General features: G+C 40.4%; 1 protein-coding gene across 3 annotated transcripts in view; it reads right to left on the reverse strand.

The window, feature by feature from the left end:
* Positions 1-764: 764 nt before the first annotated feature.
* LOC306852689 (zinc finger E-box-binding homeobox 1-like) overlaps positions 765-12631 on the reverse strand; it is a 70900-nt gene continuing 59033 nt past the window's right edge. For all 3 annotated transcript variants that reach the window (XM_079389723.1, XM_079389724.1, XM_079389725.1), the window contains 6 exons: positions 10479-10634; positions 8371-8573; positions 7869-7980; positions 5819-7512; positions 5532-5712; positions 765-3771 (listed from right to left, as the gene is read on the reverse strand). In XM_079389723.1, the coding sequence (XP_079245849.1) occupies positions 3056-3771; positions 5532-5712; positions 5819-7512; positions 7869-7980; positions 8371-8573; positions 10479-10634 (3062 nt within the window). In that variant the 3' untranslated portion in view covers positions 765-3055. The remainder of the gene's footprint in view (positions 3772-5531; positions 5713-5818; positions 7513-7868; positions 7981-8370; positions 8574-10478; positions 10635-12631) is intronic.

Here is a 12631-nt window from a genome sequence, read left to right on the forward strand (position 1 = left end):
ACCCATTCTGCTTACAGAGAAAATGCAAAGAAAAGCAAGCTATTTAATTTTGTTCTGCATGATGTGTACTAACCACCAGAATTCATCTAATGACGCCGACCCTTAAGGTGAACTTCTGCTGTGCTTATTCCACCTATAAAACTCTTTATTAAAATCAAGTGTGCTGAAACAATCCAAGTAAAATATGGATGGGAAAATCTCAGCGACTTTGTGAATTCAGCATTAATCCTCGTGCCTACGCGCGGTGCAGTCCAGCGTTTGGCTAAATGAACATGATTTTTAAGTAAAGGGTAATGTTTTGAGCACAGATGTAGGCTATTTGTATTTGATTGTGCTATCCACTAAATTTCCCAGGGGGTGTTCTGTTCTCTGCTTCCACTCTTGGCTTGTTTCTGTGCTGTTGTCCAACTTTCAGCTACTGCTGGAAACAGGGGTCTCGTTTCATTCTGTGTGCACACATTTCCAGCCTTGTGTGTGATTTCCAGATTGTTCAATACTAAGTTGGCAGAAGGGTCATGAGAAACCTACTCTGATTTTGAGTGCCCAGTTTGATCGTTCAGAAGACCATACATTAAGCTTTGCAGAAGGGAAGAGTGTCCTTCTATAACTGCATTAAACACCCAGCTGCCACAGAGTTTAAGAATATTCCGGCTTCGGCTTTAACAAAATTATTTATGGCAGTTTGACACGCACACAAACACAGTGAGTCTATTCTGCATACAGCAGAGGGCTGAGCATTTATCACATCATTTTCAGACTTCAGTCAGATCATAGATTTATGTTTTATTGCATTAATAATTCATGCTCTCCATCCAAAAACCCGCATGGCAACCTGATCCTAATCGATGGTTTTTGTTGGAGCTGAGGGATTGTGTTCACTGTGCGTGTCTCTGTAGGCAACAGAGACTAAATTTATTTAAAAAAAACTAATCTTTTGAAATTTATGCTTAGGTCTTGTAATTAAAGATCTACATATCATGTAATGGAAATATTCTAGAAAAGCTGTAAGTGTTGAATTCTTTAAGTATTTTATTGTGAGATGGGGAGTCATTTAAAAAAAAAAAAAGGATCAAACAAAAAGCTATCACTAAAAAGGTTAAAACAGGGACATATAAAAGATTTTGTTGCCTTGATGTAGACAAAGAGAGTTACAAATTGGCACAACCAAAAATAATAATAAAAAACAACACATTGATGATGTTTTGGCTTCATTAAAAGGGCAGCACAGTTTCATGGTGAAGGACAATCTTTCAATACAACAGCAAGGACTCATGCGTGTATAGCATACAATTAGTTTTCAGTAGCTTCAAAGTAGTGGGGTAAGAGACAATAACATGAAAGTGACGTGTAAAAGCTAACAGTTCTCATATACTTTAGGGGTGTTTTTGTTTTTTTCAAACAATGCATTTTGAAAATTGGAAAATAATACTTTTTCTGTTTTAAAACACTTTGAAATGCTAGAGTTCCTTCCCCAGCTTTGATTTCATTTATCTTCGAAATTATTCTTCATACTAAAATATATTATTGTATTAGTACAAACTACAGTATTGTACACTACATTGTGTAATAAATAACCATAAAGAAAATACAAAAATAAGACATAAATATAAAAGGTCTCTAAAACTAAAAATGTAAAGTTATACATGGTGAGGGATGGGAGGGGTAATACTGCCTTTACTGAAAAACAAAACAAAAAAAAATTACACAATGTTCACTGAAACAAACAACAAAAAAACTTCATTACAAACAAGACAAAAATTAATACTGACAGGTAAAAAGGCTGACCGAAAAGAAACGAAAAACACTAAAAGTGAATTCTTCATTGATCATATCTGCCTACATTTGTTACCTGAAGAAAAAGTGTCGTGCAGCTAAAGATAACAAGAGAAACAAGTGCACCAAACGGGAAAAATACTTCAAGGCTGAAAAAAGAGCTTCTTTTTTTCTCCTTTTTGCTCATTGATCGTCTTTCCTGAATTCTTGATGCAGTGTAGTCCTTACTGGATTGAACAAAAAAAGAAGAAGAAAAAAAAAGTGGCAGTCTTGTCCTTTAGTCAGGACTAGTGGTTTAGGTGCAGGGGTCCAAAATTTTGCTACCAAAATCAAAGACAGCATGAGCCCCCACGCGAGTGTGCTGCTCAGCGACGGTGTCACAGCAACGGCACAGCACTGTTCAATGGCACTTCCAACATGCATGTTTTTGCATAAGGGTGGATGAAGGGTGGGAAAGGGTCACCTGAAACATGATGAAGACCATGTCTAAAATCAGCTGTCCGGGATTACTAAGGTTTTGATGCCTTGGCTTTTTGGGATTCATTAAAGCCCTCCCACCATAACCACATCAATCTTTTGACATTTAAGGCTCACAGTCCTTCTTGAAATGAGACGACAGACAAATGTTGTGCTAGCGAGCACTAGCGTGGCTTAGGGTCACTAATACTGGAAGGTAGACATTAAACAACACAAGGCCCACATAGGTGTTCCATAGGTAAACTGGGAATATGGTAGTGCACAGGATACTTTTTTTTCCTTCAAATGCAAGAAAATACTGAGTTTTGTTCATTGGCAATAAAAACATATAGAAATCTCTCTCTACCAACTGTACAGCTTTTGAGGGTAAACCGAGAGTGACAAAAAATTTGTAATACTGATAAGAGAAATTGACCCAAGGCGTTTTAGTAATAAAACATGATTAGCCAAAACGTGTATAACTTTCAGTCCGTATATGCGTCATTTCCTTTTTCGTTTTTTCGTTAAACTTTTTTTTGCATTTATACAAACCATACTCAAACACTGAAAATCATCTTTATGTGGAAAAAGTAACTATTTCGTATTTATCAGGCACACCTGGGGGTTTATACACAGTAGTGGGTTTAAATGCAGCGTAAGAGCAGTCACGCTCTCTTCCTCACTTCATTCTCGTCTTAACACAGTCACTTTCTCAGGAAGAGAGAGAAACATCTGCGGAGAGAAAACGTCTTTTTTGTTCCTTCAAATTAGTAACTTTGTAAAACAACGTTGTAAGGAATAAGGGCCATAAAACATAGTTGTGGCTTCACTTCAAGTCTCCATTCATATCGGCTGTGTTTTCTTCATTTTCAATCATTTCCTTATCATCCGCCGGGTTCTCTTTTTCTGTTATGTCCTTCGTGTGTTTAAGAGTTCCTGTGTCCATGATCTCCTCCGCCGTTCGTTCGTCCTCTCCGTTTCCATCTTCACATTCATCCTGCATCACTACGACTTTCAGCGTTTGTCTGTCATTTTCCTCATTCTCACCTTCCTCATCACCATCTTCTTCTTGTTCGGCCCCTTCCATTCTCTCTCCGTCCCCTTCCCCTTCATCTGCTCCCTGGTCGTCTTCATCTCCCTCCTCTCCGATCTTGACCACCTGAATCTCATCCTCATCCACTAAGCTACCCGAGCCCATCTCTTCATCCTCCTCGCTCTCATCCTCTCTGGTACTACTCCCCCGCTCATCCGAGTCCAGGTGGGAGGGGGGCGAGGTCGCTGTGCTGCCCGTCTGAGGCTGCTCCTCACCAGGATTGTCCTCTTCCTCGACTCCCTGGCCTAGCCCTCGGCCTTGAGCCTCTTTCTTACAGTAGGAGTATCGGTGGTTCATGTGTTGCGAGTAGGAGCCAGAGTGGGAGAAGCGTTTGCCACACTTGTCGCACTGGTACGGCTTTTCTCCAGAGTGCAGGCGCAGGTGCTCTATTAGGTGGTGCTTGTGTTTGAAGGCCTTGCTGCAGATCCCACATTCATGAGGCCTCTTTCCTGCGAGAGATGAAGAAGTTGCACTCTATTAATATTTATCTTGGAGTACTTATCTCATTATTAGAATATACAGAGAAACACAATCATTTCTGAGCTTTTTTTTCTGTGCAAAAGAGTTTCAGGTAAGGGCGAAATAGTTTCCCATGTAGAAGATGGTCTTGCAAATTTGTTGTGTTGACCAACAACACTGCTTGGTTCCAAAGTGACTTCTGTTTGAGAGGTGCTAATTGCGCTAATGAAATCCGAGAGCTTTCTGACCCTGCATAGACGGCAACAGAAATACCACGTTCAAGGCCCAAAAAGGTAGTAAGGACATAATTAAAAAACATAGTAAGGACATCATTAAAATAGGTAGTAAGGACATCATTGGTAATTTTATGAAGGAACGAGAATACTTTAATGTACATAACTAATGATTTTATCAAACAATTTCTTCTCTTCCATGTCAAAATTTGACGTGTTCACGAAACTACCACGTATGTGACGCAGGAGCAGGTGTTCTGGTGTAGAACGCATGTGCTGCGCCTTGTTTGCAAGCAGAGGAATGCGTCGAGTGCGTTGTGGTACTCTTGTGAATGTGTGTTGAAGACTAACACGGAAGAGAAGAAATTGTTGAATATAGTCAATATTTTTGTTTTCTTTGTGCACAAAAAGTATTCTCATATTTTCCTAAAATTAAGGTTGAACCATGGATGTCACATGAACTATTATAACAATGTCCTTACTACCTTTCTGGGCCTTGAAAGGGCCTGGTATTTCCGTTGCTGTCTATGCAGGACCAGAAAGCTTGTGGATTTCATCAAAAATATCTTGTTTTCCAAAGGTCTTAAGGGTTTGGAATGGCATGAAGGTAAATAATCAATGATATAATTAAAATTTTTGGGTGAACTATCCCTTTAACGTGTTAAAAATCATGTCACATTCACTGGAAGTTTACGGTAAAATGTTTGTCAGTTGATCTACAAAATTACGCCACAGTATGATATATTAAATGGACTCATTTTCATCAGTTACATGCATGCTTTAAAAAGCTGTCACACAGCTCAACTAATAAATGGTCCCGACCACAAAAAACATTCTTGTAATCTCTACATGCAGTGCAAGAAAATCCCCCACACCCAGTGTTCAACCCTGGATCTTTAAGGCATTAAGAATTGCATTACATGTTGTTATGTAGCCATGGACAATAAGACCAAACAATGAATCAAAACAAGCTGTGGTGCACAAGACAGGCCAGTTCCACCAAGGCCTGGAAGTTTATAAACTGTGGCTTCAGACAAAAAAATAAGAGAGAGAGAAAAGACAGCACAATTTGTGGTTCAAGGCGCTGTGATGTCATTTGGATGAGTGCTGCTCACTTTTTGGCCAGGTATCTTAAAAGTGAGAGGTGACCGGCTCTTGGCTTCACTAGCTTCTCATGTTTTTAAAGCAAAAGAGGGAGGAGGAGTGTAAATTACTAACAGAGAACTGATGCAACAGCCTGGGTTCGGTGTGAGAAGGTAATGTATTTGGCCAGTGGATAAGGGAAAATAAGTCACCGCACCCTCCAGCACGTGTAATTTAACAGCGGTTGGAACTTGAAATTCAGTTCTGCTCCCTGTGTAATAGGTAAAATTACTGCAACACAATGTATTCTGTCATAATTTCCCCTTCAATATCACATTTCTATGAATGCCCAGCGAGTTACATATGAAGGAACATCTAAAAACTGGCTAAACTCCTTACGCCTACTATTTTCCCCTTGTGTGTGAGAATCCCACCTGTGTGTTCGTATTTATGGCGGAGCAATGAGCTGCTCTTCTGGAAGATTTTGTCACACAGGTCACAGGCGTACAGCCCACTCTCCGTCCTTTTCATCTTCTTTCTCGTCGGCCCTGAGTCGGAGTCTGTTTGTTCTTCCAATGTTGAGGTGACCTCTGACCCCATCTCTTGTTTCTCCTCCTACATTGTGAGAAAAAGCAGATCATTGTGATTTGATATAACCAAGGTACATTTTTATGCACATACCTGATTCTTGGTACAAGGTACATTTATGCACGGCCCTCACCTTGATGCCATTGACGTGTATTATGTTCTTTTGTGGCGCGTTGTTCCCTGCTGGGCTGGAGGATGTAGTGGTGTAACTGTAAGTCAGCTGCGGGATCAGGATGGTCTGTTTAGTGGTGGTAAGTGCACGAAGACATTGCGCTTGTCCCTGGTCAGTGATAGCCACTAAGGTGGGCAGTTGAGTGGTCAAGATGTTTATGGGATTGGCACTTGGTTGGCTGGCATATATGGCAGCATTGGCGCTTGCATTGCTGAGCAGTTCCTTCTTTGTGCAAGTCAAATTCAATGGCTCCTCTTGAGCCGAGTAAACAGTGTTTACGTGACCGCTAGCCACAGCAGCTGTAGCAGCAGATTTTGGTAGCGACAGATCGAGAGGTCCCTCGCCTTCCTCGAGAGTCCTGGCTGGGACAGGACCATCAGCGGATAGGTTTAGTGGTGAGGGAGATGTAGGGACACTCTCTATCCCATTCTCCCCAGCTGCTACGCCCTCAGCTGGGCTACAGCATTCCCTCTCTCCTTGCTCCTCTGAGTTCATTTGATTATCTGGCTCTGGTTGGGGTGATGCACCTCTAGTCCCATCCAAATCTCCAGGAGTGGTCTGCTCATCCTCAGCCAGGGGTGAGGAGGGATCTACAGAGATCTGTCCCAACTGCATCTTCTCAAACCACTTCTTCACCACCTCTGCCGGAAGACTGACAGACTCGGATATCTTTGCCAGCTCCTCCTTGGTGGGCTCATTGTTTAAGGCAAAGTAAGCCTTGAGCAAGGAGAGAAGGTTCTTCAGGGGAGGCTGACCAGGACACAGTCCTTCCTCCAAGTCTATCTTCCCCTCAAGGTTTTTCCCGTTTACCCTATGTCCATCTTTACCACAGTGCTTAAGTGTTGTGTCATTGTGTAAAATACTCTTCTCGTCCACAGTGATGGTGGTTTTGTCCCTATTCATCTTGACTGTCAAGTCCTCTGGCAGCTTCTGAGCCTTGCAGGCTTCTGTGTTCAACCCCAATGCTTCCTTCTTTGGACTTTGAAGGACCGCTTGGGCCTGTGAAGGGTCTAGACTGTAATTAATGAAGATCTTAGCACTGCCATCCTGGTCCAAGATGGGAAGACTAATGGCCTGTATGACTTGCTGGGGTGCTTGAGCAATTCCCACCCCTCCTGCTCCAACGATTCCAGTCCCTGCTTGCTGCCCTTTAGCTTGCGTGCTTTCCAGCACTTGCCTAAGGACATTCCCGTCCACTGCCACCTTCAGCACGTTCTGTAAGTCCCCGAGGTTGATGCTGATTGGGGATACCAGACCCACTGTTGGGAGCACAACAGCCTGTACGGCGCCCTGAAGAGGGGCTGCTGCCCCACCTTGGAATATACCATTTACGCCTCTAGCAGATGGAGCCACCACCACAGGCTTGTACTCATAATCCAGTGGCTCAGACTTGATCTGTGTCAAGGGAAGCTGTTCCTGAAGGGGTTTGCTATTATCCAGTTTGTCTCTGACTTGGACACGTGCTGTGGGGGAAGAGGTTGGCAGGGATGGAGAAGAGCACTGTGGGGTCTTGGCAGCCCCGTTGGCGGGAGAAGGTCGCGGCCGCCCATTTACTGAGATGAGCCCGATGCACTTCTTACTGCTGATGTGGGAACTATAAGAACCGGAATGAGAGAAACGCTTCTTGCAGTTGGAGCACTCATAAGGCTTTTCTCCTACACAACACACACAACAAAGAAATGAGAAGAGGTTTTACTGTTGAGGACACATTGTGTGGTTCAGATTTGTGATGAATGGAGGGTAAATCTCTTTGAGTAAATTAAACAGACACTTCATATGTGGTCCCTTTTTTCAAACCGTAAAGGCTATAAAAACAGTGTGCAGTGTTTAAAGGACAAACTCTCTTAGGAAGCCTTTGACAGTATGTACTGTAAGTACTTCGAAGTACTTGAATGCTGAATTGCCCTACAAATTTGTACAAAGAAGTGAAAAAAATGCAAACGCATATGCATGCTTGTAAGCAAACACACACGCAGATACAGCAGCATAGCATATTTCAAGCAGTCCTCACCACTGTGGATGCGCAGGTGTTCTTTCAGGTGGTGTTTGTACTTGAAGGCTTTCCCACATTCAGGGCATTTAAACTTTCGATTCCCTCCTCCACCTGATTGAGTAACATGCCGCTAAAAATGCAAGAGAGAATGTGTTATAATCAGATAAACAATACTGCTGTCATCATTTATATGCAAATGTAAAATCTCATAAAAAGTGTTACATTTTTAACAATATGTCCATTGTATCAAATTTAGCTATCTACTTTAATTGCTTAATGACAACATTTATATTTACAGTACATTTTACAGCCTTTAGTTCTTTTCTTTAGGTATTGCATGAGTGATATATTATTACTTATGTGTTAAATCCAACCATTTTGGTTTTAAATATTTGGGATTCACTACACCACACAACAGTCTAAAATTGCAACCTTATTCCCAGAGTTAGCCCTTAGAAACCATTTGAACATGTTAGTTTTAAAATGTCATTAAATCACAAACAGAATAAGGACAGAATACCTGTTCTCGGCCAGCTTTGTGTGCGGTCATGTGTCTGTCTAGCTGTGTTCGGTAGGCAAAGGTGTAGCTGCAGAGAGAGCAGCTGAAGTTGTCCTCACTCTTCTCGTGTCTGTATTTAATGTGTTCTTTCAGTGCAGTGTAACGCTTGTAGCCACGAGAGCAGTAGGGACAGGTGAGGAGCTGAGAAAATGAGTCTGGCGTGCCTGAGAGTGAGAGAGAAGAGAGTATTACAAATGAGCAGAGGTGCATGTGTGTATTCATTTTCATTTTCTGTGATCTCTCTAGCCTTTTTTCCTCAAAAGCATATATTTGAAACAAAAAAATCTGTTACCAATCAGTAGTTGCAAATGTATGCAAATTTGCATACAATTATTTTTCTATGTTGTTCAAATATATCTGAAGAGGTGTGCACGTAGACTAATGTACTGTAATACAAGGGAATCCAGTTGCATGCATTTCTGGCATAGATGATTTATCTGTGAAGTGTGTGTGTGTGCGCATGTAGACATGGATCAATGCACTGGCAAATGAGAATATGAGAGTTAGGGAAGATCTTCTAATGTGTGACACTTCCCATCCTGAATTATCTCCAGCATGAAGAGTACAGCAGCCAAAATAAAAAGAACAAGGATTGGCAGCTCGGTAATTAAAGAATACCACAGCAACAAGGCAAATAATTACATGGATGAACAATGGATTAAAAAAAAAAAAAAGAAACAACATGCTGGTAAAGCCTGTTATAAAAGCATCATGAATAACAAACCAGAGAAGATTTGACAGTACATGCTAACCGAATAATAAAGCCATGGATGACACATCATACGCTGTCATACATTAAGAAATTAACAACTTTAATTGAAATGTCTTTATAGTGCATACAAATTAAGATATGCCACTGTCTTATTTCTCAAACCAAATGTCTAACTTTAAGGAAACACTTATCTAACTTGTATAATACTATTATAAATTAATTAATATAATAAATAAATTAAATGTAAATATTAATTTTCAAATGGAAAATGAGCAGGAAACACCTGGACAGGTTTCTGTCCAGCTCTCACACAGGTAACATATTACCTGTTAACAGGTAACCTATTAACCTTCTCTCTCCGGTCAGGTGAAACGTTCTCTCTCTCACAAACACAGCAACAGGGACATGAGAAAATAGCTCAGGTATGGGAGATTTGCACAGGTGTTGCAGGTCTAATAGAAGCTGGATGTCCACTACCCTTGAAATTGCACAAATTCACAAATTTTGAAAAACTCCCATATATCGCAAATATGTTTTTACACTAACATGACATGTTTTTTTCAGGCAATTTGAAAGAGGAATATATCACAAAACTGTAATGGAAAGTTTTTTTTTTTTTTTTTTTTTTTTTTTTTTTTTTACATTTACAGGACACCTGGCGTACGTTAAAATCTTATGATCATTCTTTAATGTACTATAACCTCCAAGTATAAGGGTCTTTCCTTGCCAGTAATTGCATTAACGGCACACATCTGCGGCTCATTACGGCTGCGACGCGGCCACACTAGTCAATGCTTGTGTTTATACCAGCTGCGCCGCGGCACATTTCAGAAGCATCCCAGAAGTGGCTCTCCGAACTGCTTTACAAAAGATACACGCATACGTTTCCTACGATTAAAAATAACGGCTAGTGTGGTGGCGTCGATATACGTAAACCTACCAACATCCATCGGCATGACTTAGTTTTAGTTGTATAACATCAGTTAATGGAAACGCGGCCATTTTGCATTAGCTTTTTATCGACATTTATAAAATATCGCTAAATTTTGTGCAAATCTGTAATGGAAACACACCTAGAAATCATTTCAGAGCCATTAGTGGTCAAGGAGAAGTGTGGCTACTCCACGTGTGAGATTTGAATGTCAAGTACATACAGTTGTAGGAAAAAGTATGTGAACCCTCGTGCCTTCTGCTGTATTACTCAAAAAACCAGCAACAGATAATAAACAAAATAGACTGATTAACAATGATTAAGACAAAATCCAAGGGTTCATACTTTAGCAACTGTATTTATATTCATCTTGCGTGATGTTCCCCAATGAAGTGTTTACTATGTGTGATGCGTGGGTGTGTGTACCATTTTCATCATGTCCGCTGGTTTCTGGTGTGCCCTGTCGTGGTTCGTCTTCTGGAGCCTCCGGGAAGATGACGGCCGTGTCTCCTTGCTGGAGCATCTCCTCAACCAAAGCATCTCTGCTCCTCTCATCCTCATCCGACATGCACTCCTCTTTCACTGCAACACACACAAACACACACTGTGTCTGTGGACAGAATATCAGTCATATGATATAGCCCAATGCACGATAAAAATATGAAGGATGAGTAATTTGAATGAGACCAAATAACAGCCAAAATACTTAGTGGTGACTCACTATTAAACAGTACATTAGCTAAATACTCAGAGGAGTTTGAGTGGGTATGAGCTTTAGATACATAGCTTCACGTCCGTGGGTATGTACACCCACAAAAACACATATTAGTCCTCGATTGCACATTTACCTATTAAAAGCAAATGAAAAAGAAATGACTCCGGTACAGCTAATTCAATTTCCAGCTTAATGCACAATCTGAGCTTAACGTCCCCATTAAACGAGCTTCTTTAATTTGAAAAATGTACTCTCATTCTCTTTTGCTAACAAACGAAAGATTGGCTCAACTAACGATTGCAAATGAACAAGCGAAGGCTTCGGGAGAAACTGAGCCCTCGGGCGCCACGCTGTTGTGTGCCTTAGCAATGCGCTCTCTCATGCGTATGCTGAAAATGAGTCCGCAATGTCAGCAATTACAACTAATGGCATTTGCTAGCGAGTCAAAACAACATTCAGAAACACCTGAGGACATTTGTGCATTTGTGTGTCGGAACGATTTAAGAGATCCTGCAATATGTGAGGGACGAAAAGAAAATGAAGAGGGTTTTTGTTTTGTTTTTATGTCAGTGTTCTTTTGCTCATTTCTCAGCAGCTCTTGTAGTGCACTCTACCCTTGTCAGCAGCGATGTCTCCATAAGGGACACTGATTCACACCGACACTGTTTATTTGTCTCACATGTAGGGTTTTCTCATCACAGTATAGACGGATGTCCTTGGTCCATGACACACATCCTGTCATCAGTGTTATTTCATTTATTTATTATAATTATCATTTATTTATTTTTATTTTTTTTACTTTTTTTTGTCACGTTTGTCTTTAAAATGGATATTTATTTGGCAATAGGTATTATTATTATATTGTTATTAGCTATTTAATATTAATTAATCTGTTATTTATTAATAATTAACATGTTAATTTTATTATTTTCATTATTTTTAAATAAACATATTAATTCTTTTTTTTTTTTTGTCCATTTTACTCTGATTAATGTGGCATGACTAAACAGAAACTTTTATTAATTAATTACATGCAACCAACATTTAGGATTAATCAAGATTAACAAAATACAAATAAACTTCTAAAAACATCTTAATGTAATGTTACTATCTTGCAGTTCATTACCGGAAAAACACTGCAGGTAAGAAAGAGTAGCAGAAGACTATGCTAATTTTATAATTCATTTAAACTATGCTGAAAAAAAAAAAACATGAACACATTGAAAAGATAAACTCCACTGAAATGACCGGATATCATGATCTGCAGTGATTTCAATGGCAAATGTTTCAGTAGGTCCCTCCCAAACGTTCCTGAGAGGTTTAAATCATGTTGAAATCTAGGTGTGAGATGTTCCGCTAGTGAAGGAACAGATGATTACCAGAGCTCTCGCTCCAAGCTTTGCCCTGCACTACACAGCCATCACAGCACGCTGTTGTCATGACATCACAACACAACTGTGGCCGTGACAATCTCACATAAGTGGGCCAGAGATGGAGACATGAATGTTAGTGGGGCTGAACGAGAGTGTCTGATTCCTCATTGTACACTCAGATCTACACTACAGAGTTTCCAAGAATCGTTCACAAACTAGGCCCAACACTTTATTATGCTATTATTAAAGTCCTGTGACATCTTGTGAGGAACAGTATCCCCTCAGGCCTTACAATAAAACAAGTTGACAGAGTGTCTTGTGATTATCCAACAAACTAAAATTTTCTTTGACGAGCAACAAATAAGATACCGTTGTAGTCTAAGCTCAAGGAAGTAGCTAACACACGTACATGATTATATGTAACATCCTGACCTTGTTAAACACATTAAGGGTGAAGGTCAGATAAAGTGCATGAGTGTTCTGTGATGGGC

Source organism: Barbus barbus (genome assembly GCF_936440315.1).
Source record: "Barbus barbus genome assembly, chromosome: 32".
In the NCBI taxonomy this organism is placed as follows: domain Eukaryota; kingdom Metazoa; phylum Chordata; class Actinopteri; order Cypriniformes; family Cyprinidae; genus Barbus; species Barbus barbus.